At 43.7% G+C, this 20,014-nt stretch overlaps 1 protein-coding gene across 2 annotated transcripts in view; it reads left to right on the forward strand.

Moving 5' to 3' along the window:
• The window catches only part of brf1b (BRF1 RNA polymerase III transcription initiation factor subunit b), a 466,828-nt gene that overhangs the window by 259,232 nt on the left and 187,582 nt on the right, over positions 1–20,014 (forward strand). For both annotated transcript variants that reach the window (XM_043696898.1, XM_043696899.1), the window contains one exon: positions 19,763–19,912. In XM_043696898.1, coding sequence (XP_043552833.1) covers positions 19,763–19,912 — 150 coding nt within the window. The remainder of the gene's footprint in view (positions 1–19,762; positions 19,913–20,014) is intronic.

Here is a 20,014-nt window from a genome sequence, read left to right on the forward strand (position 1 = left end):
GCTTCTTCGCCTCGTCGAATGCCTTCCTCTTTCGGACCAGAGCTGGGGAAAAGTCCTGGAATAACATGATCTTGGATCCTTTATAGATCATGGCTTGGGAATCTTTTCCAAGATTTCTAGAAGCTTCTAGGAGTATCTGCCTCTCCCTATAGCTCTGCAGCCGGAACAGGACTGGGCGGGGGCGCTGGTTCGAGCCAGGCCCGCGTATTGCAATCCGGTAGGCACATTCCACTCTTACCTGGCCTGATCCAGCCTCCAGATTTAAAAGCTGTGGCAGCCACTGCTCGAGAAACACTGTAAGCTGGCCTTCCTCTTCCCGTTCGGGAAGGCCCAGCAAACAAATATTTTTTCGACGACCTCGATTATCGAGGTCATCAATATGATTCTCTAACGGCCGATTGCGCTGTGGTTTCGGACGTCGCGGCCTTTAGCTCCGCCCCTCTGACTCGGCGCTCAATTTCTTTAATGTCTCGGTCGTGCTTTTGCAACGCGGCCGAGAGTGAGTCCCATCGACTTTGGGATTCTTCAATGAAAGCGTCGCTCTTCGCATCCAGTTTGGAGATCATCTCCACAAGGCTTGCCACTGTAGGTAAGTCCCCCGGGGCGGCTGTGGACGCCTCTACTGCAGCTCGAGAGGGTGGAGGAGGGGTTCCTGCTTGTTAAGAGCTGCGGGCTCCCTTCCCTTTAGTCATTTTTACTAAAGATTAGATTGTTTAAATTTAATACTAAGCAACTAATTAAATTGAACAGCTATTTTAAATGATTTGGTGAGTGTGGTGGGGGTGGGTGGCCCACTTTGCCCAAGTCTTGGGAGGAGCACTGTAGACTCAGACTTGCTGGGTCGCCGCCATCTTGGATCCCCTCTTAGTTGTTTTTAATAGCTTTCCCAGGCTAATGGATAGTAAACATTGCTGCCAGGGTGTGCTGAAACTCAAGGGGAGTCAGTGTTCAAGGTGATGAATAGAGGTTAAGCCGACTGTTTTGTCCTGAATGGTATTGAACATCTTGAGCACAGGAGCAGCACTCATCCAGGCAAGTGGAGAGTAGTTCATCACAGCACTAATCTATGTCTTGTAGATGGTGGACAGGGGAGATAGGGTGTGTCTTTTTTGCCACAGAATTTCTAGCTTCTGAGTACCTCTTGATGCCAGAGTATTTATATAGCTGATTCAGTTCAGTTTCTGGTCAGTGGTAATCCCCAGAATGTTAATCATGGAAGATTCTGTGATGGTAATACCACCATCAAGAAGCGATGGTTAGATTATGTCTCATTTGAGATGGTCATCACTTTGCACTTCTACAGGGTGCGTGTTAATTGCCAGTTTCAACCTAAGTCTGAATATTGTCCACATTTTAGGATGTACGAGCATGGACTGCTTCAGGACCTCGAATTTGTGAATGATGCTGAACATTGTGAAGTTGTCACCTCTCACCTTGTATAGGAGGGGAGATCATTAATGAAGCAACTGAAGAAGGTTGGGTCCAGGAAATGACTCTGAGGAACTCCAACAACCATATCCTAGGATTTATTTGAAAAGAGTAGCAGAGTGATACTGACAGTGCATTCATTGTCCAGACACCCACAGAAAATTGACAGAGACAGGAGTTCGAATTCCATCATGGCAGCACCTGGAATTTAAATACAAGGAATTAATAAATCTGGAACAAAGAACTAGTGTCAGGAATGGCACCGTGAAGCTACCAGATTGTTGCAAAACCCCACCTAGTTCATTACTGTTCTTCAGGAAAAGAGAATCTGCTATCCTTATCCACAGGTGTATCTGGATCTGTGGTTGAGAGAAATTCAAGTACTCAAAAAAAAAAATTAAATTTGAAGCCTTCATAGAAAAGAGCTTTCGGATGCCCTAAGGTTGTAAAGAAAATTTATCATTTTGGGAATGCAAGGCCAGCATGTATTGCCGATCATAATTTTGTGGTGAGATACTACCACACTGTCCTAATGGGATAGATTTTGACAGACCTAGCAGTTCAAGACTGGATATGCGTAAGGCGCTCTGGGCTATTAGCAGCAGCAGAATTGTATTCAAATACAATCAGTAACTTCACAGCTTGGCAAATCTCCCACTTTATCATCATCAAGCCAAGCTTGCAAACTTGGTTCAATGAAGAATGCAGGAGGGTTTGCCAAGAGCAGCATCAGACCAACAAGCAATTGCATTGTCAATTCTCATGAAGCCACAGTACATGCTAACTAGTATAGCAGTGTAGACTGAGCTAGACTGAGGATGAAATTGAATCTCTATAGTCTTTCCATTAGTGATGGAAGACCGGAAATTCAGGGAAGGAGAAGGCTACACATACATCCCCATCCTCAATGATGGAGGTCTTGGAATGTCAGTGCAAATCCTAGGGCTGGAGCATTTTCAACCACCCCCAGCCAGAAGCATTGAGTGGATATTCCATCCTAGTCTCCTCATGGAGACCCTGCAAACACAGATACCAAACTTTAGACCCAAAAATCCTAAGGAATTGCTGAAAACACTCAGGTCTGGCAGCATTTGTGGAGAGAAAACAGCGTTAATATTTCCAGTGATCCATCTTCAGAACTGTTCTCCCCACAATCCACATTCTTTTGTCATTTTTTGGTATTATGCGACATGAGTCTAACAGTGTAAAAACTGGACAAAAAACCCCAAAGAACAGCAGATGCTGGAAATCTGGAACAAAAATAGAAGTGGCTGGAAAATCTCAGCAGGTCTGGCAACATCTGTGGAGAGAAAGCAGAGTTAACATTTCTAGTGACCCTTCCTCTCCACAGATGTTGCCAGACCCGCTGAGATTTTCCAGCCATTTCTGTTTTTGTTTCAGATTTCCAGCATTTGTAGTTCTTTGGGTTTTTTTTGTCCAGTCTTTACACTATTTGACTTACGTTGCATGATGCCGAGAAATGGTGAAAGAAACAGGCCACACCCCTAGCCAAGATGTTCCGGTCCAGCTACAACTAAAAACATTGTCTAACTGATAAAGTGGAACATTTCCCAGGTATATCTATCTACAAGAAAAATCTAGCTCATTACCAACTCCATCAGTCAATTTTTAATTATCAATAAAATGTTATTTTTATTCTGTTTTGTAATGTGGGCATTGCTAGCTGGGCCAGCATTTATTGCCCGTCCTGAGTTGCCCCTTGAAAAGGCGGGGGTTAGCTGCCTTCTTGAACCGCTGCAGTCCACCTGCTGTGGGTTGACCCACAATGCCCTGAGGGAGGGAATTCCAGGATTCTGACCCAGTGACAGTGAAGGAATGGAGATATATCCAAGTCAGGATGGTGAGTGGCTTGAAGGGGAACTTGCAGGAGATGGTGTTCCCATTTATCTGCTGCCTTTGTCCTTCTAGATGGAAGTGGTCATGGGTTTGGAAGGTGCTGTCGGAAGATCTTTGGTGAATTTCTGAAGTGAACCTTCTCGATAGTGCACGCTGCTGCTACTGAGTGTCGGTGGTGGAAGGAGTTGATGTTTGTGGATGTGGTACCAATCAAGCAGCTGCTTTGGCCTGGATGGTGTCAAGCTCCTTGAATGTTGTTGGAGCTGCCCCCATCCAGGCAAGTGGGGAGGATTCTATCACACTCCTGACTTGTGTCTTGTTGATGGTGGACAGACTTTGGGGAGTCAGGAGCCCACATCAACTCTAGCCTCCCAGCCAGCCGCGATCTGATAAAACAGGTCCACAGTGGACACCATTTCCCTAGCCCTGCACTCATCCCTGCGACATCTGGATTATGAAGATACCTGCGTCAGGCTCCTGCTTTTCAACTACAGTTTCGCCTTAAACACTATGATCCCGTCCAGACTGATCTCAACACTCTGAGATCTAGGTCTTGACTCCACCCTCTGCAACTGGATCCTCAGCTTCCTGATCCCCAGCCCACAATCAATGAATAAAGACAACTGCACCTCCTCCACAATAATCCTCAACACTGGCATCCTACAAGAATGTGTACTCGGACCCATACTATTCTCCTCCTACGCCCAGAACTGTGTAACCATATTCCGAATGACAGCTGATGACACCACTGTGATAGGCCGGATATCAAACAATGATGTATCAGAATACAGGAAGGAGATGGGGTGCTTGGTGTCATGGTGAGATGATAACCATCTCTCTCCTCGATGTTAGCAAAATTAAAGAACTGATGGTCGATTGCAGGAAGAAAGGAGGGGACACACCTCCACCTACATCAATGAAGCTGAAGGGAAAAGGGTCAACAGCATCAAGTTCCCAGGAATGACGATCACCAGCAATTTGTCCTGGACCTCCCACATAGATGCGATGTTCAAAAATAAAAATTGACCAAAAACAGAAGTTATTTGAAAAGCTCAGTATGTCTGGCAGGACCTGTGAAAAGAAATCTTAGTTAACGTTTCGGGTTCCTCAAAACAAAGGGTCACGGGACCCAAAACATTAACTCTTATTTCTCTTTACAGATGCTGCCACAGACCTGCTGAGCTTTTCCAGCAGCTTCAGTTTTTGCTCCTGATTTACAGCATCCGATTATATTCGATCGATTCTTTTGGTTTTTATTGTCTAGATCTTGTTGCATTTGAACATGAGGATGGTCAATGGTGACATTTAGATGATGAAAACATTACTTGCCACTTTTCAGTCCCAAACCTGGATATTGTCAAGGTCTTGCAGTATTTGGACAGATAATCCTTCAGTGTCTGAGGAGTCGCGAATGGTGCTGAACACTGTGCAGTCATCAGCAAACACACTTCTGACCTTACGATGGAGGGAAAGTCATTGATGAAGCAGCTGAAGATGGTTGGGCCTAGAACACTACCCTGAGGGACTCCTGCTGAGATGTCCTGGAGCTGAGATGATTGACCTCCAACAACCACAACCATCTCCCGATGTGTCAGGTATGACTTCAACCACTAGAGAGTTTTCCCCCTGGCACCCATTAATTCTAGTTTTGCCAGGGCTCTTTGATGCCACATTCAATGCAGTCTTGATGTCAAGGGCTGTCACTCTCACCTCACCACTGGAAAGGATGAATGTTGACTTCGACAATGCTATCAAACAGCACTTACCTAGCAATAACGTGTTCACTGATGCTCAGTTTGCTCCAGACCTCACTGGTATCTTGGACAAAAGAGCTATTGTTAATAAGACTCTGGCACGTATACTGGTGTTTGGAACTAGCTTTGTGGTTCTTGTGTTTTTCCATAATAAAACACAGATGGAAGAAAGAACTTGAATTTATATGTCTCCTTATCGTTCTCAGAATGTGCCTATAGCTTCATTGCCAAGGGATTATTTTTGAAGTGTTTTTGGTTGAGAGAAGTTGGTCAGGACTTCAGGAAACATCCTGCTGCTCTTTAATTGCTGCTGTTCAATCTTTTCACACTTTCCTTAATAGTCGAGCGATGCTCAGCATTAACACTGCCTCCAAAAGGCGACAGTTCCTCATTACTGCACTTCAGTGTCAACTCGCATTACGTGTTCAAGCTCTGGAATGAATCTAAGCTAAGAATGTTACCACTGTGTATTTTAATCAACGAGATAGCCTAATCCCTATTGAAGCTTTCCTGTTACCACCTGACTGCAGTCAGATATCTCTGCGTGCACTGAAGCCTTTCTGCCACTTGTACCATGATACCAAAGTGTGAGCTGGCAGGGTCAAGACCAAGAAGCAGATATAGGCCATTCAGCTCATCAAATCTGCTTTTCCATTCAGTGAGTTGGCTGATCAGATAATCACAGAATCATAGATTTTTAGTGATATACAGCATGGAAACAGACCCTTTGGTCCAACTCGTCCATGCCGACCAGATTACCTAACTTAATCTAGTCTCTTTTGCCAGCACTTGGCCTCTCAACCCTTCCTATATCCCTCTAAACCCTTCCTATTCATATACCCATCCAGATGACTTTTAAATGTTGCAATCATACTAGCCGCCACCACTTCCTCTAACAGCTCATTCCATACATGCACCACCCTCTGTATGAAAACATTGCCCCTTAGGTCTCTTTTATACCTTTCCCCTCTCACCCTAAACCTATGCCCCCTAGTTCTGGACTCCCCCATCCCAGGAAAAAGGCCTTGTCTATTTATCCTATCCATGCTCCTCATGATTTTATAAACTCGATAAGGTCACCCCTCAGCCTCCGACGCTCCAGGGAAAACACCCCAGCCTATTCAGCTTCTCCGTATAGCTCAAACCCTCCAACCCTGGCAACATGCTTGTAGATATTTTCTGAGCCCTCTCATGTTTCACAACATTCTTCTGATAGGAAGGAGACCAGAATTGCAAGCAATATTCCAAAAGTGGCCAGACCAATGTGCTTTACAGCTGCAACATGACCTCCCAACTCCTCTAATCAATGCTCTGACCAATCAAGAAAGCGTACCAAACACTACCTTCACTATCCTATTTACCTGCGAATCTTCTTTCAAGGAACAATGAATCAGAACTCCAATGTCTCTTTGTTCACCATGACCAAGTGTATAAGTCCTGCTCTGACTTGCTTTTCCAAAATGCAGCACCTCGCATTTCATAGAGTCATAGAATCACAGAGATGCACAGCATGGAAACAGACCCTTCAATCCAACCTGTCCATGCCGACCAGATATCCCAACCCAATCTAGTCCCACCTGTCAGCACCCGGCCCATATGCCTCCAAATCCTTCGTATTCATGTACCCATCCAAATGCCTTTTAAATGTTGCAATTCTACCAGCCTCCACCACTTCCTCTGGCAGCTCATTCCATACAAGTACCACCCTCTGTGTGGAAAAAGTTGCCCCTTAGGTCCCTTCTATATCTTTCCCCTCTCACCCTAAACCTATGCCCTCTAGTTCTGGATTCCCCCACCCCAGGGAAAAGATTTTGTCTATTTACCCTATCCATGCCCCTCATAATTTTGTAAACCTCTATAAGGTCACTCCTCAGCCTCTGCGCTCCAGGGAAATCAGCCCAGCTGTTCAGCCTCTACCTATAGCTCAAATCCTCCAACCCTGGCAATGTCCTTGTAAGTCTTTCCTGAACCCTTTCAAGTTTCACAATATCTTACCGATAGGAAGGAGACCAGAATTGCACGCAATATTCCAACAGTGGCCTAACCAATGTCCTGTACAGTCGCAACATGACCTCCCAACTCCTGTACTCAATACTCTGAAAAATAAAAGAAAGCATACCAAATGCCGCCTTCACTTTCCTATCTACCTGCGACTCCACTTTCAAGGAGCTATGAACCTGCATTCCAAGGTCTATTTGTTCAGCAACACTCCCGAGGACCTTACCATTAAGTGTATAAGTCCTGCTAAGATTTGATTTCCCAAAATGCAGCACCTCGCATTTATCTGAATTAAACTCCATCTGCCACTTCTCAGCCCATTGGCCCATCTGGTCCAGATCCTGTTGTAATCTGAGGTAACCCTCTCAAAAAAAAAGCCTCCATCACCACCCTCTGTCTTCTACCTTTGAGCCAGTTTTGTATCCAAATGGCTAGTTCTCCCTGTATTCTGTGAGATCTAACCTTGCTAATCAGTCTCCCATGGGGAATCTTGTTGAACGCCTTACTGAAGTCCATATAGATCACATCTACTGCTCTGCCCTCATCAATCCTCTTTGTTACTTCATCAAAAAACTCAATCTAGTTTGTGAGACATGATTTCCCACGCCCTCAGCTCCATTTCCTTGTATTTTCCACCTAACCCTTGATGCCCTTACTGATCACAGATCTGTCCATCTCAGCCTTGAAATACTTAATTACCCAGTCTCAATTACTCCCTGTGGGAAAGAATACCACAGAATCCCTCCCCCTGAGGGAAGAAATTCCTCCTCAGATTATGCCCACTGGTGTTATACTCTCCCGCAAGGGAGACATGCTGAAGAAGTGTCAATGGATCTTAAATATTCACTCTCCACAGATGCTGCCAAACCTCCTGAGTTTGTTTCAGCAATTTATGTTTTTGTTTTGGATTTCCAGTATCTGCAGTTCTTTCTTTTTTGTTGAGGGAAACAATCTGTCCTTGTCTACCCTGTCAAGTCCCCTAAGAATCTTGAATGTTTCAGTAAGGTCACCTCTGGGGGCTTACCCATGGTGCTTTCCACTGAAAACTTGCAGAAGCTAGTTAATTTCACCAGCCTTGATAAAACAACGTCCTCTGAATATTACCCAACAATTTAAAGCTGCTATCAAAGTCATGACCTTTCACCAGTTGTTGACCATTTTGTTCACCTTACTGATTTTGATTTTTGTTTTAGTTCAATCTTCTCAGATGGTTCAGCTCCATTGTATTCCCTGATGCAGTGCTGAACTATACCAACCTGGGAATCCAGCTGTTTTAAAGTGCATCCCTGGCCAGGCCAGCATTTATCACCTTTCCCTGATTGCCCAGAGTCAACATTGCTGTGGCTCAGGAGTCACATGTAGGTCAGACAAGGTAAAGGCAGCAGTTTCTTTTTTCCTGACAATTCACAATGGTTTTGTGGTCATCATTAAACTCTTAAGTACAGATTATAATTCAGATTCCACCATCTGCCATCTCTTGGGTCCATTACCTAAGTCTCTGCGTCTGGAGATTATTCCACCAGGTCAGTATCTTCAATTGTCAGTTTGTTGATGTATATTAGTAAGTTGGCATGTACGTTTGTCAGGTGAGGGCGGATTTAGGATGTTATTAGCTTTGATGGTTCTCATAGTCCAACAGAGCCTGTTGGCTGTTGCTGTTTGGGTATAGTTAGAAAGAATGACTATCTAAATGACATATAGCCTGATGTCAGTAGAACTTAGCAGGAGTTTAATGACACTTCCTGATGAACAGCTTATGATTGAAAAGTTAATTCTCCTGCTCCTTGGATGCTACCTGACCGGCTGTGCTTTTTCAGCACCACACTCTCGACGGGGGTTTAATGACTTCAAGTACAGGGCTAGGGATTGGACCATGAGGAAGAAGCATCAGCCAAAATTTGAAGGTTGGGGAGAAATAATGTGAGAGATGGGTATTTAATATTTAAAATGTTATCAAGATAGGAAATGCTGGAAATACTCACCAGCTCTGGCAATGTCTATGGAGAGAGAAACACAATTAAGTTTTCATGTCAATGACCTTTCACCAGAACATGCTTTGCTCTTAAGTGTTTTGCTGCTTGTTGACTCATTTGAATTTTCAGTCCCATTTCAGAAGCTGCACTTACTGCATAATTATTCATGTTGCAACTACCACTGCCACTATTTACTGGGTGTTTATCATTTAGCTGTCTTGTTAATGTGCAGTTTGATGTAAGCTCTACTATTGCGACAGTGTGTGTGTGAGAGATACTGCTTAGAATCCAGCACACAGCTCAGAATCTGCATTGCAGGGTCATGAAAATAGCTGATCAAATGTAACACGTTTCTGTGCTTATTTTGACAGTTGAGTGCAAATGATGCCGTATTGATTTAACAATATTAGGAGGAATATTAGGTCTGAAATTGATATACAATAGCTCGTGCTTTCCCGCTATCTCTCACAAAAGTATGAGTTTGCAATCTCTTGCTTTCATCTCCAGCTAATCTCCAGCTAATCCCCAATGAAATTATTTCTGCCCCAGAAACAGTTTGGTATAGTAAACAGCTGGTGTGAAAATTGTTCTTATAATCTCATTTCCATTACTATATTGGGGCTGTTTTCAGTAAAATAGTTTCCAACACATTGTCATATGCAATAGAATTCAGTCTGCTCCATCATTCAGTAAGACATTGGTGATCTACTTGTATTTTGAATTCCAAATCTATTTTGATAATCTTTTATTCCTTTCCATAACGAGAATCTATCCACCTCTGCCTTAAAAATAATTAGTGATCCTGCCACATTGTGAAGCAGAAAGTTCCAAATTCTTTCATCCTTCTGAGAGGAAAAAAAAGACACCTATTTCTGTCCTGAAAAGGCAAGCCCCAACTGTGCCCTCTAGTTCTGAACCAATCCACAAGAGGAAACATTATTCCCCGTTCACTTTGTTAGCACCATTCAGGAAGTTATACAGTTCAATCAAGTCAACTCTCACTCTTCTGAAATTCAGTGTAAGCAAGCTCCGTCTGTCCTAAGAGAACCCACTCATTTCAGGTATTGATCCAGTAAACCTCCTTTGAACCATCTCCAATGCATTTTCATCGTTCTGTAAATAAGGAGAGTGAAACTGCACACAGTTCAGGTATTTGAGATATGCTGTCTCCAATGCCCTGTGAATGAAGCATAACAAACTTACTTTCATGTTCAATTACTCCTGTAATAAAGGGTAGGATCCCAGAGCTGCCTTCATTATGTGCTGGACCTACATCCTAACTTTTTACACCAAAATCCCTCTGCATTTTGGATTTCCACAGGCATTCTCTGTTTCAGTAATGCTGTTTGTTTTTAATTCTTCCTGCCAAAGTGAACAAGTTCACATTTTTCCACATTATATGTGGTCACTTGACATATCTTTATTTGTGTGCAGCCTCCTTTTCCTTATGTATAGTTAAGGCTGAGATACGTTCTTCATCAGTAGGGGAGGCAAGTGTTGTAGTGAAGACACAAGTATGTGCCTGTGAGAAACGTTGGATCAGCCACGATTCTGTTGGATAGCACAGAGGCCTTGAAGGGCTGAATAATGTACTCCTGTTCCTATTTCTTACGTCTTCTTCACAACATGTTTAAACCTTTCAATCATACTCTGCTGTTAGGAGCAAGGTATTGGGATGAATGGAGGATTGGCTGATTGGCAGATAAAGGGATTTTTTTCAGGATGGCAGCCAGTGACTAGTGGAGTTCCATAGGGGTCCATGTTGGGACCACAACTATTTATGTTATACAGTAACAATCTGGACAAAGGAACTGAGAGCATTGTTGTTAAGTTTGCAGATAAGTGGAGGGTCAGGTAGTGTTGAGGACATTGGAGGAGCTGCAGAAGGACTTAGACAGGCTAGGAGAATGGGTAAAGAAGTGGTAGATGGAATACATTGTGAGAAAGTGTGAGATTATACATTTTAGTAGGAAGAAGAGAGGCATAAGCTATTTTCTAAATGGAGAAAGACTTTGGAAATCTGAAGGACAAGGGAATTTGCAGTCCTAGTTCATGATTCTCAAAATTCACATAAGACCGTGGGTGGCACGGTGGCACAGTGGTTAGCACTGTTGCCTTACAGCGCCAGAGACCCGGGTTCAATTCCCGCCTCAGGCGACTGACTGTGTGGAGTTTGCACGTTCTCCCCGTGTCTCCGCGGGTTTCTTCTGGGTGCTCCGGTTTCCTCCCACGGTCCAAAGATGTGCAAGTTAGGTGAATTGGCCATGCTAAATTGCCTGTAGTGTTAGGTAAGGGGTAAATGTAGGGGTATGGGTGGGTTGCGCTTCAGCGGGTCGGTGTGGACTTGTTGGGCCCAAGGGCCTGTTTACACACTGTAATGTAATCTAAAAAATAACACATATAAGCAGAAATGAGGCCATTCTGCCCATTGAGTCTGTTCCACCATTCAATCACGGCTTGATACATTTCTCAACCCCATTCTCCCAATTTCTCCCCATAACCCTTGATCCCCTTGATAGTTACGAACCTAACTATCTCAGTCTTAAATATACTCAATGACCTGGCCTCCATAGCCTTCGGTTGCAATGAACTCCATAGATTCACCACTCTTTGGCTGAAGAAGTTTCTCCTTCTCTCCTTTGTAAAAGATGTTCCCTTTACCCTAAGGCTGTGCCCTTGGGTCCTAGTCTTTCCTGCCAATGGAAACATCTTTCCAACACCTACTCTACCCAGACCTTTCAGTATTCTGTATGTTTCAATTCGATCGCTCCCCCCCCCCCCCTCCCCCATCCTTCTAAACTCCATAGAGTATAAACCTAGTGTCCTCAAACGTTCCTCATATGTTAAGCTTTTCATTCCTGGGACCATTCTCGTGAACCTCCTCTGAACACGCTCCAAGGCCAGTATATCCTTCCTGAGATATGGGCCTCAAAACTGCACATAATACTCTAAATGTGGCCTGACCAGAGCCTTATAGAGCCTCAGATGTACATTCCTGTTTTAATATTCAAGTCCTCTCAAAATCAACACCATCATTGCATTTGCTTTCCTAACTACTGACTCAACCTGCAAGTTTATCGTGAGGGGATCCAACTCCCAAGTCCCTTTGCACTTCAGAATTCTGAATTTTCTCCCCATTTAGAAAATAGTCCATGCTTCTATTCTTCCTACCAAAGTTCCTTACACTTTCCCACATTGTACTCCATCTGTCACTTCTTTGCCCACTCTCCTAACCTGTCCAAATGCTTCTGCAGTCTCCCTGTCTCTTGAATGCTACATGTCCCTCTACCTATCTTTATATTGCCTGAAAACTTGGAGGTTTAGTTGGCAGTTATGAGGACAAATGCAACGTTAGCATTCATTTCAAGAGGTCTAGAATGCAAGAGCAGAGATGTACTGCTGAGGCTGTATAATGCTCTGGTCAGACCACAGTTGGAATGTTGTGAGCAGTTTTGGGTCCCGTATCTAAGGATGGATGTGCTGGTCTTGGAGGGTATCCAGAGGAAGGTTACAAGAATAATCCCAGTGGTGAAGGGCTTGTCATATAAGCAGTGGTTGAGGACTCTGGGTCTGTACTTGATGGATTTTAGAAGGTTGAGGGGGGATCTGTCTGAAACTTTCAGAATACTGAGAGGCCTGGACAGAGTGGATGTGGAGAAGATTAGTAGTAGAGACTAGGACTTAAGGGCACAGCTCAACAGTAAATATATGACCCTTTTGAACTGAGATGAGGATGAATTTCTTCAGCCAGAGGATGGGAGTCTGTGGCACTCGTTGCTGCAGAGGGCTGTGGAGGCCAAGTCATTGAGTGTACTTAAGATAGAAATAGGACCTTGATTGGTAAGGGGATCAAGGATTATGGAGTGAAGACAGGAGAATGCGATCTGGAAACATATCTGCCATGATCGAATGGAAAAGTAGACTTAGAGTCATAGAGTCCTACACACGGAGACAGGCCCTTTGGCCCAAACTGATACATGCTGACCAAAATGTCCGTCCACACTAACCCCATTTCCCTGCACTTGGCCCATATCCTTCTAGTCTTTTCCTATCCATGCATTTGTCCAAATGCCTTTTAAATGTTATTAAGATATCCGCCTCAATCACTTCTGCTGGCAACTCATTCCATGTGCGTACTATCCTGTATAATATAATTGCCCCTCAGGTTCCCTTTAATTATTTCCCCTCTAACCTTAAACTGGTGCCCTCTAGTCCTCGATTCCCCAACCCTGGGAAAGAGACTGAGTGCATTCACTCTATCCATGCCTCTCATGTCTTATATATCTCTATGGGGTACCCCCTCAGTCTCCTACACTCAAAAGAAAAAAGTCCTAGGGCTTGTCCAACCTCTCCCTATAACTCAGGTCATTGATTCCCGGTAACCTCCCTGTAAATTTCTTCTGCACTCTTTCCAGTTTAATAGCATCCTTCCTATAGCAAGGAGAAGAAAGTGAGGTCTGCAGATGCTTGAGATCAGAGCTGAAAATGTGTTGCTGGAAAAGCGCAGCAGGTCAGGCAGCATCCAGGGAACAGGAGAATCGACGTTTCGGGCATAAGCCAATGTCCTGTATAACTGCAACATAACTTCCCAACTTCTATACTCAGTCCCCTGACTGATGAAGGCCAGTGTGCCAAAGGCCTTCCTCACTGCCCTGTCTACCTGTGACTCCACTTTCAGAGAACCGTGCACCTGAACTCCAAGATCCCTCTGTTCTACCACACTCCTTAAGGCCCTACCATTCACCATGAAACACCTACTTTGATTTGACTTTACAAAATGCAAGACCCCTCACTTATCTATATTAAACTCCATTTGCCATTTCTTGACCCACTTCCCCAGAGGATCAAAGTCCTGCTGCAATTTTTGATAACATTCCTCACTCTCCATGATACTGCCTATTTTACTGTCCTCTGCAAGTTACTAATCATGCCTTGGGGTACATTCTCATCCAAATCACTGATGTAGATAACAAACAGTAATGGGCCCAGCACCGACCCCTGAGGCACTCCATAGTCACAGGCCTCCAGTTCGACAAGCATCCTTCTACTATTACCCTCTGCTTCCTACCATCAAGCCAATTGTGTATCCAATTTGCTAATCCCCCCTGGATTCCATGCATTCTAACCTTCAGTGCAGCCTATGATGTGGAACCTTATCAAAGGCCTTACTGAAATCCATATAGACTACATCAACTGCCCTACCCTCATCAACCTTCTTGGTCACAAAGAACTCTAACAAATTTGTGAGGCATGATCTCCCACCTCAAAGCCATGCTGATTATTCAGAATCAAATCTGTCTTTCCAAATGCATGTACTGTATACCTTATCTTTCTTGTCTTTTAGACTAGATTGTTTTAATTTCAGTTTTTTTTAATTGATTTCAAATTTCATATTTATGCTGGGATTCAAGCCCATGACCTCACAGCTTTAGCCCATGGTTCTCAGCATCACTGTACCACTCCCCGTAAAGATCATCTAGACAAGATAAATGGGTCTTTCTCTGATTGGCAAGATGGAACTAGTAGAGTACCCCTGGGTGCCCCAACTATTGACAGTCTATGTTTATGATTTGGATTCAGGGCTAGAAAGTACTATAGCCAGCTCTGCAGATGACACTATAATAGATTGGAGATAAATTTGTTTCTTAATTTCAACTCACAAATGGATATGGTTAGGTTATGTGAATGGGCCAAAGTTTAACGTTGATAATTGAGGTTTTCCATTTTAGTTGAAGTAATAAAAAGGTAACTTATTATCGAAATAAAAAACTTGAGAGTGCTTTGGACAGATCTGAGTGTCTTTGTGCATGAATTGCAGAAAATTAGTATGCAGGTAATAAAGAGGGCAAATGGAATTTTGGCATTTATTGCAAAACCTGCTGTGGCATTTGGTATGATCGTGGCTGATTCTCTATTTCAATGCCGAACTCCTGCTTCCTCCCCATACAGCTTGATGAAGGGCTTTTGCCCGAAATGTCGATTCGCCTCCTCGGATGCTGCCTGACCTGCTGTGCTTTTCCAGCATTACACTCTCGACTCTGATCTCCAGCACCTGCAGTCCTCACTTTCTCCTGCTTCTAGCATCTATATTTCATTAACATATTCAGTGATTTGACTATCACAACCTTATATGGAAATAAGTCACCAATGATATGTGTTCTGCCAAGATTTCTTTAATGTGCAGAATATTATATGGTGTGCGATCCCACTTTGACAGCTTTGTATTATGGTTAAAGAATTGCAATTTTCACATTGGGATTACGATTTGACCTGGCTGCTTCACTTGCTGCCACTCACTCCTGATCCTTACCCCTTCCTGCTTGTAGCCCTGCTTTCCCACTGCTTACTGCTCGGCACAAGTGAGGCAGTGAGGGGACAGGAGAGGAGTATTGAGCAACGTGACCAAGAGATGCAGGCAGTCGGGTGAACATGGTGATGAGCTAAGTGGCAATGAATTAGGAATGATCCAGTGAGCTCATAACAATGACATAGCAGTGACTCACATACACACTAGAAGTGGGTGGTAGCCTTCTGTTGACGTTCAGGATTCCTGACGAAGGGCTTTTGTCCGAAACGTCGATTTTACTGCTCCACGGATGCTGCCTGAACTGCTGTGCTTTTCCAGCACCATTCTAATCTAGACTCTGGTTTCCAGCATCTGCAGTCATTGTTTTTACCTAGTTCAGTGTCAGGAGTACAGTGTAGGATAAATTAGATGTGGAGGTATCGGTGTTGGACTGGGATGGACAAAGTCAGAAGTCACACAACATCAGGCTATAGTCCAATGGTTTGTTTCAAATCACAAGCTAAGGTCCTAGGGAGTGTTGCTGAACAAAGAGACCTTGGAGTGCAGGTTCATAGCTCCTTGAAAGTGAGTCACAGGTAGATAGGATAGTGAAGAAGGTGTTTGGTATGCTTTCCTTTATCAGTCGGATTACTGAGTACAGGGGTTGGGAGGTCATGTTGCAGCTGTACAGGTCATTGGTTAGGCCACTGTTGGAGTATTGAGTGCAATTCTGGTCTCCTTCCTATCGGTAAGATGTTGCAAAACTTGAAAGGGTTCAAAAAAGATTTACAAGGACGTTGCCAAGGTTGGAGGATTTGAGCTGTAGGGAGAGGCTGAACAGGCTGGGGCTGTTTCCCCTGGAGCGTCGGAGGCTGAGGGGTGACCCTATAGAGGTTTACAAAATTATGAGGGGCATGGATAGGATAAATAGACACAGTTTTTCCCTGGGGTGGGGGAATCCATAACTAGAGGGCAGAGGTTTAGGGTGATAGGGGAAAGATATAAAAGAGACCTACGGGGCAACTTTTTCACGCAGAGGGTGGTACGTGTATGGAATGAGCAGCCAGAGGAAGTGGTGGAGGCTGATACAATTGCAACATTTAAAAGGCATTCGGATGGGTATATGAATAGGAAGGGTTTGGAGGAATATGGGCCGGGTGCTGGCAGGTGGGACTAGATTGGGTTGGGATATCTGGTCGGCATGGCTGGGTTGGACTGAAGGGACTGTTTCCATGCTGTACATCTCTATGACTCTATGACACTGCTCGTCAGGTGGTGTCATGTGATTTCTGGATAAATAAGACTGGAACCTGATGAGAGAAATCACACCAGCTGGACGATAGTGGAGAGCTATTCTCATAGAATTACTGCAGTGTGGAAACAGATCATTTGGCCCAACAAGTCCACACCAACCCTCCGAAGAGTATCCCACCCAGACCTATTCCCCTACCCTATTACTGTATATTTCCCCTGACTAATGCACCTAAACTACACATCCCTGAACAATATGGGCAGTTTAGCATAGCCATTTCACCTGACCTGCACATCTTTGGAGTATGGGAGGAAACCGGAGCACTCAGAGGAATTCCATGCAGATGTAGGGAGAATGTGCAAATTCCACACAGTCAGTCACTCGAGACTGGAATCGAACCTGGGTCCCTGGCACTGAGAGATATTGGAAGAAGTTTTTTTTTTCACTGTCTGATGTGGTCATCACTGGCTGGGCCAGCATTTATTGCCTGTACCCATTGTCCGTGAGAACGTGGTAGCAAAAATGCCTTCTTGAACCACTGCAGTCCATGTGCTTGCTATGGGTAGACCCACAATGCTGTTAGGGAGAGAATTCCAGGATTTTGATCCAGTGACGCTGAAGGAATGGTGATATATTTCCAAGTCACAGTAGTGAGTGGCTTGGCAGGGAGCATGCAATTTATGATGTTCCTATGTATCTGTTGCCTTTGTCCTTCCAAATGGAAGAGGTCGTGGGTTTGGAAGGTGCTGTCTAAGGATCTTTGTTGAGTTTCTGCAGTGCATCTGTAAATAGTACACAATGCTGCTACTGAATGTCGATGGTGGAGGGAGTGGATGTGGTGTCAATCAAGTGGACTGCTTTGGCCTGGACAAAAGCTGCAGTCATATTGAGAAGGATGCAGAAGAAATAAAAACAGAAATGGAGATAGTGTGTTGGTATTAAAATTGACCACTGTGATCCATCTATACATTGCAGATGCACTTGCAAAGCAGTTTCAGTGAGAAAAATACACACAAACATAGAATTTCTCCTGATTGAAACCTGTTGCTTATTTTACTGATGAAATGACAAATCACACAATCAAAAGGAAAACAATTTCTGTATTGAATTCTTCAAATTTTCACATCAGGTGACAAGAACATGGAATTTAGAGAAATTGGGTTTGCCAATCTTTAACACTGGGGAATGCAAACAGACTTGGATAAGCCAGTGTTGTGATTTCCCCCTACAGATTCCTTATGCATGCTGTAAGCAAGGCGAATGTGTACTGTTCTGTTGGAAGCTTTTACTTTGAAGCAAGATTGAATGAAAGTAATTGTCAGAATTGCAATGTTGTGTTTCTGCACCTGTGGTTATTATTTCACCTAGCAGTGGATGTTGCACATTAACCCAGCCAAACAGCAAACACTGGAGAAACTCCATGAAGAAATAAATTGAGTTAACTTTTCAAATATGTGGCAATTAATCAGAACTGGGAAGAGTTAGAATTGTATTAGATTTTGAGCAAGTGAGAGGGTGGGGGTAAGGAAGAACAAAAGGGAAAGCCTGTGATTGGTGGAAGGAATAGAGATTAAATAACAAAAGATCTGATGAATCACGGCCACCGGGAGTGATAATAGAGCATATAAAAAAATCAAAAGTTTTGTCCAGATGAGGTGTGAAAGGTTGGATAATAGACATCTGAATGTAAAGAAAACAAAGAAATGACTCTTTCTTTCACAATAGATTAGATTAGTTTTCCTACAGTGTGGAAACAGGCCCTTCGGCCTAACAAGTCCACACCAACCCTCCGAAGAGTAACCCACCCAGACCCATTCCCCCCTGACTAATGCCCCTAATACTATGGGGAATTTAGCATGGCCAATTCACCTCACCGGCACATCTTTGGACTGTGGGAGGAAACCCACACAGACACTGGGAGAATGTGCAAATTGCACACAGACAGCCGCCCAAGGCTGGAATTGAACCTGGGCCCTGGTGCTGTGAGGCAGCAGTACTAACCACTGAGCCACTGTGCTGTCGGTACTCTTAACTATTTTTATACATGCACTTTAGAAAGTATCCTATCTGGATGCATCACAGTTTGGTATGACAACTCCTCTGCCCAAGACCACAAGAAATTACAGAGAGTTATGAATGCAGCCTACTCCATTACAAAAACCAGCCTTCCTTCCATTGATCCCAGCTACCCTTCCTGCTGCCTTGGGACAGCAACCAACATCATCAAAGACCCCTCCCACCCCAGTTATACTTTCTTCCAGACTCTTCTGTTGTGCAGAGTATACATAAGTTTGAAAATATGTACCAACATGTTCTAGAACAGCTTCTTCCCCATTGTTATCAGACCAATGAATGGACCTCTCATGTATTAGAATTGATCCTTTTCTGCACCTTCTCTATAACTGTAACACTATATATTCTGCATTCATTTCCCATTATCCTGATATACTTTAGTAGGTATGATTTGTCTGGTTAATATGCAATCCCCATTGTCTCCTAGTATGCAATACAATATTTTTCACTGTATCTCGGTATATGTGACAGTCAAAATAAATCAAATCAAATGAGAGGAAAGATCAGGAAAGGACATGAAACAAATGGAAAAGACTTTTTTTGCTCCACAAATGCTGCTAGATGTGTTGTGTTTCTCCAGCACTTCCTGGTTTTGTTTCAGATTTCCAGAATTTGCAGTTCCTTATGTTTATCCTGGGAAGAGGTTGTGATCTAAAGCTGCTTGATTCAATGTTGGAATTCAGTCGGCAATAGACTGGTGAGGCAAAGAGATGTAGAGAAATCTGTCAGTCCTGTCGGATATCATTTGAGACTAAGCAAATATTGTTCTGGTACAAGGAACTATGAGCAGAGAATGGTTATGCAGATTTAATATCTGGAGGTTTATGCAGCCAGGATACAAGAGAGAATGACCTTCAATTTCTGTAGCACCTTTCATGACCTTGGGTTTCTCAGAGCACTTTGGGATTTAAAAATTTAATTGTATACATTGTACAGCAACAGAAATGAGGTGTGAATGTGCCAAGAGATCTGACAATAGGTGGTCAGAAACCAGGTGTCCTTGGAGACTTGATTATGAAAACTCCACCTTGCAGCAGTCTTCCAGAAGAGCCTTTGGTTGGAGATGATTCTGACTGTCTCTGCCACACTTTGATTTCTGTTCTTTCCCTCCTCATTATAATGTTTCTTCCTTTCCCCACAGATCCATGTTTATACATCCCGAGGTTTGCCCATATGCTCGAGTTTGGAGATAAGAACCATGAGGTTTCTATGACAGCACTCCGTTTATTGCAAAGGATGAAGCGGGACTGGATGCATACTGGCCGGCGGCCGTCTGGACTATGTGGGGCAGGTACCTTGTCCACTTCTTTGCTTATACCCTCGTACCTACCTATACTTTCACCCACATCTTCACCTTCATCCCTGTCCAAAAATCAATAACAACTTTCTTTCT

Source organism: Chiloscyllium plagiosum, chromosome 10 (assembly GCF_004010195.1).
Source record: "Chiloscyllium plagiosum isolate BGI_BamShark_2017 chromosome 10, ASM401019v2, whole genome shotgun sequence".
Lineage (NCBI taxonomy): Eukaryota > Metazoa > Chordata > Chondrichthyes > Orectolobiformes > Hemiscylliidae > Chiloscyllium > Chiloscyllium plagiosum.